This window comes from Arvicola amphibius, chromosome 8 (genome assembly GCF_903992535.2).
Source record: "Arvicola amphibius chromosome 8, mArvAmp1.2, whole genome shotgun sequence".
NCBI lineage: Eukaryota > Metazoa > Chordata > Mammalia > Rodentia > Cricetidae > Arvicola > Arvicola amphibius.
This window is the reverse complement of record NC_052054.1, coordinates 12,354,976-12,370,437: the sequence shown is the minus strand read 5'-3', so window position 1 is coordinate 12,370,437 and position 15,462 is coordinate 12,354,976. Positions and strand designations below refer to the sequence as shown.

The following is a 15,462-nucleotide window of genomic DNA, read 5'->3' as shown; positions in this document are numbered from 1 at the left end:
ATGCATTTTTGTGTTGCTGTGTCCATGGGAATAGGGAGATTTTTCCTTGTATTCATGATAAAGTTGGTCTCCCTTGTCCAAAGGGGAGAACACAACAGAGTCAGGTGACCATAGTGGAGGAACCGAGGTTGAACATTCTCGCTTAGTGTTCCTTTTATCGTGTAGTGGCCCTGCTAGTGAGGGGTTGCTTCACGTGGTCATAGGGGCCTGGGAGAGTCGATCCCAGACACACTTACCTTCATTGCTAATCGGAACCTCCCCAGGGGCTGTTCCCACCTTTGTGATGGGCACCACCTCACCTGGCTTGTTTAATTTTATAGTGACAATTGTCTGGAGTGTGACTTGGTGTCCGGGCAGGGTGGGAGGGGATGCTGGAAGAGGCAAGGAGAAAGAGAACGTGGAACTGTAGATTTCTGTAGAAGACTGGGATGTGTTCTGGAGACCCCTACGCCGTCTTCAGTGTGACTTTAGTGCTTGCGTCCTTCCGCAGCAGTCAAGGCTGAGCATCTCCAGGTCTTACTGTGGCTCTCTGTCCCGATCTGCCCCACAGTCCCATTGTCACTTAGTTTATTTTGGAGCTCAACCTACTCAGATGGTCTAACTACTTGTAGCTGCCTGGGATCTGAAACCATCTGGTTTTTCCTAGCTGAGGGGGGGCAGTCTATCAAATACCAGAATTGGAAAGAAAACCTGTGCTGTTTTTGTGTAGAGGCAGGTCTTTCCATCTCTCTGGAATTTCATTAACTTGAAATTGAGTGGAGAGAATTGTTGAAGCTGGCGTGTATATATAATAAGTGTAGGCTTTAAGACTCACCACTAACACAAGGAGGTTGACAAGGGTTTGCTCTCGGGATGAAGCTGCAGTTGGTGCCAGAAATGGAATCACACTCGCAAGTGAACAAGTTGTGACTTGTTCAGTGGTGTCTGTGGTATTACGTCATTTGTTTTCCAAGATATCCCTGGCAATTTTGTTCTCTCCTAGCCAAAAATAGGGAGCTAGCAACAAAGGTCATTGCTGTTAGGTTTCTGGTCCAAAGGCATTATTGGAGCTGAGAGCCTAGTACAGCGGTTTGTGCCACCATAGGAGAGGTGACAAGGCAGGGAAGCCATTATTATGCTCTTCTCTCTCTCCAGAAGTGCCTGAAAATGCTGCTGTCGCAGTCAGCAAGGGCCTGGACCTGCCCCTGCAGGCACCAGCTGTGTGCATAGGACAGACACACTGGCCTCTCTAAGGACGGCTATTTCCTTCTCGTCTCTATTTTTCTCTTAGGGCCAACTCTTAGCAGTAAGGCAACCATTACTGCTCACTGGGAATGACCACACCTTTGTGTCTTTTGTCCTTGTTTTCTTCCCCTGCAGATTTCAGCAATGTCCCTGATATCACAACAGGCCTGAAAAGGAGTCAGACAGATGGCACCCTGGATCAGGTGTCCCACAGAGAGAAGACGGAGCAGACATTTCGGGTAAGATATTGGCCCAGGTCACAAGCCAAGGGCCAGGCAGGCAAGTGCTAATTCCTACCAGTGCCTGAGGTTGAGGATATAAGAGATGGATTTTCCTATTCCTGGGTCCACTAGCTGATGCAAACCCTTTGTCCTTCTAAATACTGAAATCCCTATGAAAGTGTGTGCACGTACTTTTGATTTGTTGTTGCTGGTTTGGTCTATGTATGTGTTTTTGTTTGTTTGTTTTGTTTCATTTTGCTTTGGTTTTTGAGCTAGTTTGAACTGGTCTAGAACTAACTGTGTAGCTCAGGCAGACATCAAGCTCACAGTGATTCATTTGCCTCCACTCTGAGCACTGGGAATACAGGTAAGCATCGCCACACCAACACCTGTTTGTTCCTCCTTTTAAAAAACGTTATTTGAGCTGGGTTGTGGTGGCGCAAGCCTTTAATCCCAGCACTCGGGAGGCAGAGGCAGGTGGATCTCTGTTAGTTTGAGGCCAGCCTGGTCTACAAGAGCTAGTTCCAGGACAGGCTCTAAAGCTACAAAGAAACCCTGTCTTGAAAAACCAAAATGATAATTTTTTGTGTGTTTGTGTATGATATATACCCATGTATGAGTACACTTGCTCATGCATGCTAATATGTGTGTGAGTGTATGTGTGTGAGTGTATATGATGTATACCCATGTATGAGTGCACTTGCCCACGCATGATCATATGTGTGTGTGTGTGTGATGTATGTCTGTGTATGAGTACACTTGCCCTTATGTAGGCAGAGATTGCTTTTTTTTGTTTCCAGCAACCCAGACCTAAATAATATCACAAAAACTATATTAATTACAACACTGTTTAGCCGATGGCTTATGCTTCTTATTAACTAACTCTTACATCTCAAATTAACCCATTTCCATTAATTTATGTATTGCCATGAGGCTGTGGTAAAATTCCAGCATCCTTCTCCTTTGGCAGCTATGCTATGTCTCCTTGATTCTGCCTAATCTTTCTATATATCTGTGTTTGGATTTTCCACCCGGCTTTACTCTGCTAAGCCATTGGCCAAAACAGCTTTATTAATCAACCAATAAAAGCTACACATATACAGAAGGACATCTCATATCACTTCCTTTTTTCTGTCTAAATAAAAAGGAAGCTTTTAACTTTAACGTAGTAAAATTACATGTACAAAACAATTATCAAGCAAGAATTATAATTATAATATTTCTTTGTGACTGTAAAGTTTGATATCTAATTTATCTTTTATCATAACTAAGGAAAATTATAACTATTTGTCTTCAACTCCATCAAAGACCCCAGAAGGATGTAATATTACCTACATATACAGGAAGTACATTGTAAGCAACTTCCAAACTCTAGAATTGACAGAGACATCTCACTACCTGGACAGTCACTCAAAGTTTTTCTGTACAATTGGGGCATCCATCTTCAGCCTACAGGCCCATAGTATTTGACACACTTTTCCATGAAGCAAGAAATTTGAAAGACAGTTCCACCTATATTGGCAGTTTGTCAGTCACTTTCTTCTGTGTCCTGCAGAATGTCTGGAAGACTCTTTCATGAAGCAGGAACCCTGGAGGACTGTCTCACCTCTTTTGACAAGTTCAGTAGTCTTTTTTCTGTGGGTCCTGCATGTCCATTTCATACAGCATGCCATCAAGCAGTACAGGCAAGAGCAATTTGCCCAAATGGCTAGCCTTGTGGCATTGAAGGCAAATTCCATAACAAGTTTCTTCAATGCCCATCAACCTCTCTGAAGTAATTGGTACTGCCAGAAACAGACATGTCTCACTGTCCTGAAAAGGCTAAGTTCTTAAAACCTTTTTAAATGCCATGTTCTGTAGGTCTTTGAAGTAGTAAAGATTACCTATCCAAATGAAATATATCTCTGTATATTTAGAAAACCTAACATAATTAAAAATTTGATTATTACAGATGATTATCTAGTAATCTCTATTTCTTAACTATACATTACATTTTAAATGAGCTTCACAAACACAATACCTTAAACAAGAGTAAAATATACATATAACAAAATTGACCTTAAATTTGTATCAATAGACCAAGATCCATACCACTGTAAATTATTCATCTTTATACAATATCTCCTTTAATGAAAACAAACATAAACAACCATTTTGGCAATTTGGGTATAGTTTTCTCCAAACTGCTTCCTGCTGTTTATTGTGCAAAGTATTCTTTTGGGTTCATGGAGACCTTTCAGGGGATCTTGTTCCATCAAACCATATTAGCCAGGAAATAATCCACAGGTTCTCATCTTCTATGGAAATATTTCCAAAGTAACATATACTTAGACTCAAAATTTGAAATCAAGATACTTTCATGTTGGCTTAACTTAGCAGCTCCCAGATTCAAATGTCTCTCTGCAATAAAAAAAATTCAAAGAAAACACAATAATATATAAAATCCAGACTCTCTCTGTATATTCCATCTTTACATGAGTTATTTTTCTTTACTTTAATCTCTTTTATATTACTTTAACTGTCTCTTTAAAGAGTTTTATTTTTTTAAACTATTTCTTTTTATAACTGTTTGTACTCATTTTCTTCTTTCTCCCAAGTCTACATACATTTTTTTAAAAAAATACACTGTGACTCATTTAGAGGTCTTTTATGTGTGAATCTGTCTTTATTGCATATCTGTAATCATTTTCTTACCAGCAGCGCATTTTTTTAAATGCTAGGTGGGTGTGGCTAGGACCAACTCTTCAGCCCTACCTGTTGGCTCTGCCCCACCCAACATGGCAGAGGCACATTCATCACCTTTGTGAACCATGCTCACCATCCCAGCTCCAGGAATGCAGCAGGTCTATGTCACACATTAAGCAACTAGTGACACCATTTAAGTGCAAGACCTCCTGAAAGATCAAGAGCTATTTGTGCTGCAAGCATGAACCAAGAAGCTGTCTTTCACAGAAGCCGAGCAGTTTTTGCTGCTAATGCTGTGTCAGGAAGTCTTCTCTTGAAGGATCTGCATCTTTACTTGCCTCTAGCAAACAGAGTCCACCCGAGAAGATGCTGTTACCAAGAAGCCATGCTTAACTCTTTTGTCTCTGTGTGTGTGTGTGTGTGTGTCTAGAATTTCTTCCCAAGCTCTCTTCAGGTTTTATGTGGAAGTAGTTGCCCCACATTGGCTGTCATTATGTAATCAGGGACTGCTCTTTTGTTCCTGGCTGCCCAGACCTGATGGCTTAGGCTTCTTATTAACTAACTCTTACATCTTAAATTAACCATTTCTATTAATTTATGTATCACCACGAGGCTGTGGCCTACTGGTAAGGTTGGTAAGGTTCTGGCATTCTCCTTTGACAGATACATAGTGTCTCTTTGATTGTTGGGGGCCAGCCTCGACAAAAGTACTTCTTGCCCAGGGTAGAGGCATGGGGATTTAGAAATATAGTAAAGAATATGAAGACATGAATGAAAATAATAAAACGGAGAAACACGTAGGATAGTATTGGGAGGGAATTCCAGTGAGCACTGAAATTCGCCCGTGTTTAATTTCCAACTGCTTAAAATACCCCTTACCCCAAAAGGTAGGAGTAAGACAAAAAATTACATTAACATGATAGAAGGAAATGAGCATGCCATTTGAAGGTCATGGGCTACATCCACAGTTAAACATTCTGCTGCTAGAACAAAGCAAGTCATGCTCACACCCTAGACCAAAACATTCTGTAGGCAAATCACTCCCTGGATGGAATCCAACATTATCTCCATAAAGGAACTAGACCTTTAGTTGGATCCTTAGACTCTTGAGGTAGGAACATATATATCTACTTCTCTATGCCTGGAATATAAGGTTTGGCTATTAGCCACGTCTGTTGACAATAACCTTGAGAGAGCAGAACTCTCTGATCTACATCTAGGTGAGACCTTTGTTTGAGGTGGAAGCACAATAACCTTGAAGGAACTAGAGGTAAGTTCCAACTCTCTGACCTTTGGTCAACATGTAAATAGAGTCACAGTTTTGGGCCTCCACACTTGATTCTGCCTACTCTATATATCTCTGTTCAGATTTCCTCCTGGCTTTACTCTGCTAAATCATTGGTTGAAACAGCTTTATTAATCAACCAATAAATAAAAGCAACACATATATAGAAGGACATCCTAAATAATCCAGTCATGCTCATATATGTGTGTATGAGTATGTGTGTATGTGACATATGCCCATGTATGAGTACAGTTGCCTGTGCATGCTCACATATATGTATGTGAGTGTATGATGTATGCCCATTTATGAGTACACTTGCCCATGCATGTTCATGTGTGTGTGTGATGTATGCCCATATATGAGTACACTTGCCCATGCATGCACATATATGTGTGAGTGTGTGTGTATGTGTGTGTGCATGTGTGTGAGATGTATATCCATGTATGAATTTACTTGCCCATGCATGCTCATATGTGTGTGGAGGCCAGAGGTTGATGTTGAGTGTCTTTCTCTATCACTGTCCTTATTTTCTGAGATAGAGTCTCACTGAACCTGTTGCATTCTAGATAGGCTGGCCAGTGATCCCCAGGGACCCTCCTCTTTTCTCTTCCCCAATGTTGGGGTTACAGACATGCCCTGCCCCCTTTGGCTTTTATGCGGTTTCTGGGAATTGAACTGAGGTCTTCGTTGTTGCATTTTTCCATTGAGCCATCCTCCAGCCCTATTTATTCATTTGAAGTGAGGACTTACAGTGCCCATTTACTTTAAGCCTGGCTTCTGGCATGCCATTAAAGAGCAAGGGAAACAGGGTCATTCCTACCTCAGGAAGTCTGCTTAGAAATCCTGAGACAGAAGTCCTAAACTTGGGTATCAGGAAAGTCATGTTCAGTTACTATCCCTATCCCTAACTTTTTTTTTAAACCAAAGATAAATTATTATTTTTTGTCATATTGTTTTTCTAATGTTTGGTTGTAGTAAAATTTACATAACAAGGGCCTGGAGAGATGGCCAAGCAGTTAAGAAGAGCATTAACTGTTCTTTTAGAAGACCTGGGTTCAATTCCTATCACCCACATGGCAATTACTATCTTTAATTTCAGTTCCAGGGGACCCAACACCCTCTTTCAACCATATGTGGGTACCAGGCACTCTCATGTTACACAGACATACATACAAGCAAAATACTCATAAATATAAAATACATATGCATATATTTGTGTGTATATATCTGTCTCTCTATATCTGTATCTATATATCTCACATAGTTTGCCTTTTTAACCATGCTCATATGTGCACTTCAGTGGTATGGCATGTACGTGGTCAGGGTACCCTCCACTATCACCACCCTTTGCCTCCAGAACTTTTTCAACTCTATTCATGTTAGGGGTCAATTTCCATCTGCTTCCACTCCATGGTCTCATCTGAACTTTCTTCTCAGTTGCCAATTCTATGTCCTGCCTATAAAAGCAAAATGATATGAACCTCACTCAGCATGGTAGTGCATGCCTTAATCCTAGCACTTGGGAGGTGAACACAGGAGGACCAGGAGTGCAAAGTTGTTCTCAGCTATATAGCAAGTTAGAATGTAGCCTGAGCTATATGATAACCTTTCCTTAAAAAAAAGTCTACAAAAAATAGACAACAGCAGAACACAGGCATGTAGCATAGCCTTCAGACTTGGTGACATCCACTGAAGAGGTGGATTAGGTGAGAGCCCACCAGCCTCAGGTTGCTATATGCTCAGCCCCTCCCCAGTCTTTCCAGCCCAGCCCCGCTCCCATCAGGCTCCTGAAGTCTCTTCCTGCTTCTGTAGTTCTTCCATGGTCCTGGATGTCCAGTCTTATGCCAGGACATAGTTTTGTTTTTTTTCCTCTAAAGATGCTACAGTTCCATTTTCTCTCTATTGGACCTTTATAGGAAGCTCAGTATTATAGCTGTCCTTTCTGTGCATGGACCAGAGGATCACAGAATATCCACTTGACAAGTCCTGTTTGCTTTGCCTTAATTTTCTTGAAGCCATATTCCTTGAAGGACTTATGGAACTGGCTCTGGCCTCGGGCCACTGGCACAGTGCAGCGCTTGGAGGAAGATCACTCAACACTGTTGAGTATAATGATTTTCTTTCAGTGATAATTTGCTTGAGTTCCTGATAAGAAAATTTGTTTTTTTACTTTTTAATCTTTTTTATAAAGGATTCAATGAAAGAGATGTGAGAAGATAAAATAATTAACATAGTAAGGTCATTTCCAACTAGTCCCTGACAGTGTATGTCATAGATAAGCAATAAAAACAAACAAAACAAAACAAAACAAGTGAGCAATGGTACATCCATTAGAAATGGAGAAATGAAAGCTCAAGTTTGAGTGGAAATTTGGATGATACAAGTTTTATTTTCCATTACAAAAATCTGGTGAGGCCAGCCTAGTCTACATCAGGAGTTCCAGGATAGCCAGAGCGAGAGAAGTGAGGTCCTGTCTTAAAAATAACATAAAAAATGGTGAGGGGAGAAAGCACACACACACACGCATGCACACACGCACACACGCACACACTCGTATGCATACCAAAGAAAATGGAGCAGAGAATGTAGCATGTATAATAAAAACCCAGAGACATGTAGTAAGGAGCTGCAGGCTGCTTCCCGCCGCCCGGCTCTCGGCTGCCTTTCTAGCTTATAACCCAAAATAACAACACACAAATTGTATTCTTTTAAACACTGCCTGGCCCATTATTTTCAGCCTCTTATTCACATCTTGACTAACCCATATCTAATAATATATGTAACACCATGAGCGGTGTCTTACCGGGAAGTTTCTAGCGTATGTCCAACTTGGGCTGTAGCTTCATTGCACGTCTGTCTCCCTGAGGAGAGGCACGGTGGTCTGGCTAACTTAGGAGAGGCATGGCATCTGTCTGAGCCATCTACCTCACTTCCTTCTTCCTGTTCTGTCTACTCCACCTATCTAAATTTTGCCCTATCAAAAAGCCAAGGCAGTTTGTTTATTAGACAATGAGAATCCTCCATCAGAGACAGATATTGGGGTTCAACCTGAACATCAGAAAAGCAAAGCTGCCAAGCCACTAGAGAGCTCTGACCTCTAAGAAGTCTTCAGACTGAAAGAGAGAGAGTTCCTGTCTCACCCCGCCTTATATTCCTCTTTAGTGCTGGGATTAAAGGTGTGCACCACTACCGTCTGTGGCTAACTAGTATGGCTGCTGGGATTAAAGGTGTGTGCAACCAATACCTGGCCTGTATAGTTGACTAGTGTGACTGCTTTCCATTGCCCTTCAAACAAGCTTTATTTATTAAAACACAAAGAATATAACACTATCAGATAACTTATCAGAAGAGGGTCAGGTTGAGTGTCTTGATATATCTGCATTCCATTTGAGAAATACCTTGGGGAAAGGACCCATGTGTCAACATGATGATGATTTGTGTTTCATATGCACCATGTACACATAATGCAGAAGCAAGAGTGTACAGTGTTAGCACTGCACTTGTGTTGTGGCTACTGTGTTGCCCCGGAGGGCAGAGGTGGGACACTGCTTCTCCTGCCATGCTGGCATGCTGGATTTTGCAACATTTTTGATGAGGAACACCCAGCCTGAGTGAGTAGATGAAATACTTCCAATTTCTTCCTGGTCAAAAGTAGTCACTTACAGGTTTGAACATGACTCCATCTAATAATGGATTGCAGTGCTCTGAAGAATAGCATGATGTCCAGCAGTTGGTCTGCTCACGTCTTCTTCGTTTCTGGAAAGAGTGGATTAGTGACCACCAAAAGTAATAGTTGGGATGGATACAGTGAAAAGGGCAGGAAATTGTCTAATTTAGGGATCCTAATAGGATCTGTAATAGGGATTACAGACTGTCTTAGTTAGGGCTTTGTTGTTAGGAGAAGACACTATGACCATGGCAACTCTTGTAAGGAAAACATTGAATTGGGCACAGACTTACAGTTTCAGAGGATTGGTCCATTATCACCATGGTGAGGATCATGGTGGCATAGAGGCAGATGTGGTGCTGAAGGATAGGTGAGAATTCTTTATCTTAACCGGCAGGAGACTATGAGCCACACTAGGTACAGCTTAAGCATAGCAGACCTTAAAGCCTGCCTCCACATTGACAGACACTTCCTTCAATAAGGCCATACCTCCGAATAGTACCACTCCCTATGGGCCTATGGGAACCATTTTCTTTCAAACCACCACACAGACCAGGTTGTTTTTTGTTTTTATTGTTCTTGCTGCTATTATTATTATTATTATTATTATTATTATTATTTTGGTATGTATTTATATGCCAGAGATGAACATTGGAGATAGGTTTAAGTGTTCTCTAACATTTTCCACATTTTAAGACAGAGTCTTTCACTGATCTTTGGCTGGACTGACTGGCTAGCAAGCTCTGAGATTTGCTTGTCTGGCCACTACCACCCCTGGGGCGGGTAGAGATGCTCAAGGCCTTGTCTGTGTTTTTACATCGGTTCTGAGCTCAGATTCCCAAGCTTCCAGGGCATGTACTTTCCCGATTGAGTCGTCCTCTCTCCAGTCCGTCTATGACCAGGATTCCTTCCTGTTTGCACAGACGTGAACTGAGAGTTGCTCATGCAATGTCATGTATCTCTTGCCTGTGCCTGGGAAGCAACTCTTCCAGGGGCGCCTGCACACTGCCCTCTAGTAGACAGCTGCTCAGGCCTGCAGGAGGTGGTTGCTCTCCAGAGAGAGGACCTGCCTCTGCTTCCTGGATCTTCTTAGGGGTCATTAACTTCTTTTCAGATTAGATTCTGGTTGAACCTGGGCCATGTGGGGTATTTTACTAACAAGTACTCTCGCCTTAAGAATACGGAATAATTTCCATTGAAAATGGCACGAAGCTTGGCCTGATGAAACGCAGCTGTAGCCAAGGCTTTTGACAGCCCCACAATTTCTGCAAATGGTTCATAATTGATTGCCTTGTCTCTATTTAAGGGTGCCTATTACTGTCACAGCTCTTTGTGTGACCCTGTCAGCCTCTCCTGTAGGGGATTTTTTTCTCTCTAGCATTGTTAGCAGTTGGCATACGCTATTATGATAGGGGGGAGTTTGAAAGGAATAAATAATTTCTCTTCGGGTGAGGGAGTTGAAGGAGTTTCTGCTTTGTTTTGGGGGTTTCTCCAGGTGTGTTAAGCAGTCTCCTACAGACAAGCCACCCAAGTACTGGGGACTAGCAGTAGACATGTGGCACTGGGTGGATCTGCCGCTCCTACTACATCTGCTGTAACCTCTTGGTACCTCTCGGGAGCAGGCAGGCTCAGAGTTTGGGGTAGGAAGCTAGCAGAAGGGGGTGCACTTTCTCCAGGCAGCAGAAAAGGAACTTGGTGGCGCTAGGACATCCTTGTGGATGTGACAGGCAAGAGCAGTTTGGGATTGGTTTCTTTTTTTTTTCTCTCTCTCTCTCTCACTTCATTGCCTGGGGATGAGAACAGGAGGGGATGCATGCCTTCCACGTTTCCCAGCAGCAGCGGACTCTAAACTGCTTCCTTCTCTGCCATTGAGAAGGAACAGGTGCCTCTGAACCTGTCTTTTTCTGTGCAAGCATGTAAGTAAATGCTGGCTTGGGGTTCCAGGGTGCAGGTCTTGCTCCAAGAGCGGGCGTATGTGCATGTTTTCTTTCAGGACTGCAAGTTGATGGGAACGCTAACAATGTCTAAGGGTGTTGTGCGGACAGCAGGGTTCGGGTTTGTTTGGAAGGGGTCCCGAGAGCAATTTTGAAGGCACTCTATATTTATGGGTGCGAAGAGAACTTTTGTATACTGGCTCTATGGTAGTGTCAACTTCGCCTTGCTCATTCTGAGGTCTGGGAGTCAGTTTCTAAAACAGTTTTGTCAGTTTGAAATAAATGTCGGAAAGAACCGTGCAGAAGCGTCTCCTCTGTATTTTAAAGTGAGGGAGAGAATTGGATTGTTACAAATCGCTTTCTGCTTGAACAGTTTCCTGGGAGCATAGCCCATGGTTGCATTGGGCTTATGGCCGTGAAGTAAATACATGCAAAGAGAAGGGAGAAAGGGAAAACCTGTTTCTGCAAGGTGAGCGGAGCTCCTGGTGTAGTTCTTCTGCCTCAGTTAGTTTTCTAGATTTTAGAGGAATTTTATGTAATCATCTAGTGTAGCTGTGGCCGTGATTATTTTTGCAGTTTGTAGGCGTCGTGTTGGTAGAAGAGAGAGCGTTGGGAATCGAGATGTACAGTGTAGCAACTGTGTGTTGCTGTTCCTTGTGCTTTGATCATTTTTAAAGATATGTTTTGGCCCCGTTGTGTGTTCAAGGCAGAAGAAAAGAATACACACTGACAGTTAGCTCCCCTGTAACCAGGGGAACATAACTTGTATTTAATATTTGACTCCTGCCCACTCATTTTGCTCAACCTTTTAAGTTTCTCACATGAATTGCTTTTTAAAAGCTTACATGGCGAAGAAGCTGAAGCTAAAGAGAAGGTTTTGGGGAGTATGATTTGAGCCCCAGCATTCCTTAAGTGTATACATTTGAGTTTCCAGCATTACCCCAGGACCTTTTGGGTTGTAAGGTAAGATTTGTTAGAAAGTTAAACTAAGCATCGTTTATTTAGGGACAGTAGGCTGTTGCCAGAGCTGCTCTTAGTAGATTGATGTATTCATGGTCTTTTCTTAAAGCTAAGCATACCTATTTTTAACTAGAAGTCATCTGAACTAACCCTATTTTAATGGGCAGGGGGATGGTATCTTCAATGCAAAATGCTTGTTCTTTAAAGAGTGACTCGGGCATGGCATTCTGCCATAGCGACCTTCTTCCTTGATGATTTCATTTCAGGAAGTCCATCCTTTCAGGCGGTGGCATGCCAAAAGGAAAGCTTGACTAGGTGAGCAAGCTGAGTTGGAATCCTGTTATATTAGGATTTATTAGTCACCTGGGCCAAGTTCTTCAGCTTTTAGGGGATTAAGTAGTCTCCCCTGTCAGATCTACAGGTGCTAGTAGGTGATACTCTACTCAAGTCTTGGCATCTTCATTGGGGTGGGGTGGGAGTGGGGTTTGGGGAAATTCAGTGCCAGACAAGAATTCACATACAAATATATGAATGTTCTGGTGAAATATTACTGAAATTAATATGTGCATATGACTTAAGCACCATAAGAGCCCACCAGTCTTCTTGGAGTTAGTGTCAGTGGTTAAAGTCTCCTGAACTGTTCTCTGGGATTAAAAAAAAAAAAAGAATCAGACACCTGGGACCTTAGAAATTGGGTCCACTTAGTGTTCGGTTGTCTTTTTTATGATTTGTTTATTTTTATTTCATATGCGTTGGTGTTTCGCCTGCATGTGTGTATGAGGGTGTTGAATCCCCTGGAGCTGGAGTTACAGACAGTTGTGAGAGCTGCCATATGGGTGCAGGGAGTTGAACCCGAGTCCTTTGGAAGAGCAGCCAGTGCTCTTAACCTCTAACCCATCTCTCCAGCCCCCTCTGTGGTAGTCACACAGATAACATATAGTTGATGTAGTGAAGTTTTCTCGAGGGGGATTATCATACATTGGCTGTAGAGACTGAGTAGCCAAGCTGTGTGTTTGGTCTGCTTTCTTCCTTAAAAGGCAGGCTTGTGAGTGTCCAGTCATTCAGGGAGGTCAGAGAGGTCCTCTCAGGTGAGAGGTGGGGTGCATATAAGCTGGAGAGGTTGCTGAGAATTTGTATTTCTCCAGTAGCATTCTGTATTTTAGCACTGTACTTCCGTGGAAAAGAGACCTGATGGTAAGTTAGTTGGGCTTAGTGGAAGCAACTTTGTTGAGTTTTCCCTGCAGCCTGAAAGAACATTTGATCTCCTGGTAGTTAGATATCTGCCATCCATCCCATGTTCCTAACTGCAGGCTCTCAGTGTTCAGCTCTTCTGGGTCTGCCCTTGGTCATCAGGGCTAATATGTGACCAATGGGGTATGACATGCAGAGGTCACCCCTGGGTCCTGTCCTGCCAAAGATCATTTAAAGTCTGCAGAATTAGAGATATCACTCATCCCCTTTCTATTCAGGGTGTCAGAGACAGTCCAAAAGTGAGCAAGCTGTGAACTTGTACTGTAGAATGACCTTGAGACCCCAGGGGTACAGATGTGACCATAGCAGCTGTTCTGAAAGCAGCTCGGGGCAGCTAGCCCTCATCCTGGGGACAGAATCCTGTTCGAAGGGAGGGATTGGGAAGAAGTTATCCTGCCCATGTCCTTCCTCCCTGCTTCTTGCAGCTGGCCTCATCCCCATCATCATGACTGATTCCCCCTATAAGATTGTATGCTGGAATGGGAGAAGTCTGAAATGTGGGCAGGGCTGTTGTCGGCGTCTGAACTATGAGCAAGCTGGGCTGGGAGTCACAGACCTGAGTGTCACCCGATGGTAAACTCAGCTGTGTGTGAAGCCTCAGACATGATGACCGCCTACTGAATGAGATTGGGGCTGTGTGTGGCCCTGAGGCTGTGAGTTTGCCTGCAGTGGAGCACAAACCATGCGGTTTCCCATGTCATCGGGATGCGTGGCTGTCTAGCACTGGAGTCCCCAGAAAGGCAGAGGTTCTAGAACATGACCTGGCAGACAAAGTAGGCCTGAGGTATCAGATAGCGACTCTAGAAAGCTCGGGTTCCCCATGTCTTTTTTGGCTCTTGATGGTCATCACAGGGAGGGGGTCAATAGCACCTGGCTCAGTGAGGTTGGGAGGCCTCATAGCGGTCCTTCATTCCCTTCCTTCCCTGCCCTTCCATCTTCAGGTTTCTCCTCAGGGGTCCCTGTGTCCTTTGCCCTGCCTGTGTCCTCATGTCTCTTGCTCATCTCTGCACTTTCCCTTTACATTCTGTTTTTGTTGTTGTTGTTGTTGTTGTTGTTTTTCTGGAAGAAAAACAAGTTGCTACTCAAAGTCGGCTTCAGAATCACAAATCGAAAAAAACAAAAACAAACAAACAAACAAAAAACCCACGAAGCCACAAAGAGGCTGCGCTGTAGGGCGGCAGAGTGAATCACCCCAGAGAGCAGGGCTGGGGGCAGGGCTTGTCAGGTGGAGCATTGGCTCTGAAATTAACTCGCTGTCAGGCACCCAAGTGTTGAAGGGATAATTACATGCCCTCTCCTCGCGGCTGGGGTGATGACTAACAGGAAAGTGACTTGGAGACGCCCAGAGATGAAGCCACCCAAGGATTTGACCCTGACTGGGCAGAGATGCTTGCCCAACAGGGCACCCGTCACCTGGCCATGTCTGTTTACAGAGATGTCCCCTCCAGCCCTCCCTCCCCTGCAAACAAGGTACCCGTCACCTGGCCACATCAGTTTGCAGCTTCTTGCACTTCCTCTCCCATGGCTCCAAGCAGGAGCTATGATTGTGCTCTCATCCTGTCTGAGATGAGACTCTTAAGAGGGACCCGCTTTTCCTCACCAGGGGGACTAAGTAGCTGGTCATCATAGGTGGCGGAATGGGGTCTGCAGTCTGCACTCCTTGTCCCCAGCTTTCCATGTTGTCACACCTGCAGAAAGTCAAGATGGGGCTGAGTGGTGATCTTCCTGGGCCATTCCTCTTCATCCTCCATACTTCCAGCCCTCCAGTTCTCCGTCTGGGTTTCCTTTCTAAGCCCCCCTGCCCGGTGGTAAGCAGTTATGGACGTCTCCGATAATTTCACTCTGTGGCAGAGAAGAAAGTACAGAATTTGAATTTCTCAGGTCAAACCCTTCCCCTCAGTCTGCACCCTCCTTGCAGTTTCTAGAACATTCTTAGGGGGACTGGACCTATGGCAGATGAAGTAGGAGTGTGGGTAGATTTCGTCCCATGTCCTGGACTGATTGACAATGGCTTTGTCCTTGGCTAAAGTCACCGGACTTCTGCATTGGTCTGCGTATAAGCCCTGAGGCGCTACATCTCCCTTCTTATTCCTCTACCCAAATTTCTGATCGAGAGCAATTCTTTGCCTAATATTAGACAAGCTGCTTAGAAGAAAACCAAACTCTAGAAGGATCTGGTTGGCATCAACACTGGTTATCCGTGGTCTGGCACAGCATCTACTGATTGATGTTAAA

The 15,462-nt window shown here is 43.6% G+C and overlaps 1 protein-coding gene across 1 annotated transcript in view; it reads left to right on the top strand.

The window, feature by feature from the left end:
* Window positions 1-15,462, top strand: part of Tiam2 (TIAM Rac1 associated GEF 2) — a 141,437-nt gene that overhangs the window by 91,119 nt on the left and 34,856 nt on the right. Inside the window, exon 15 of the mRNA XM_038338851.1 lies at window positions 1,360-1,463. Within this exon, the coding sequence (XP_038194779.1) occupies window positions 1,360-1,463 (104 nt within the window). The remainder of the gene's footprint in view (window positions 1-1,359; window positions 1,464-15,462) is intronic.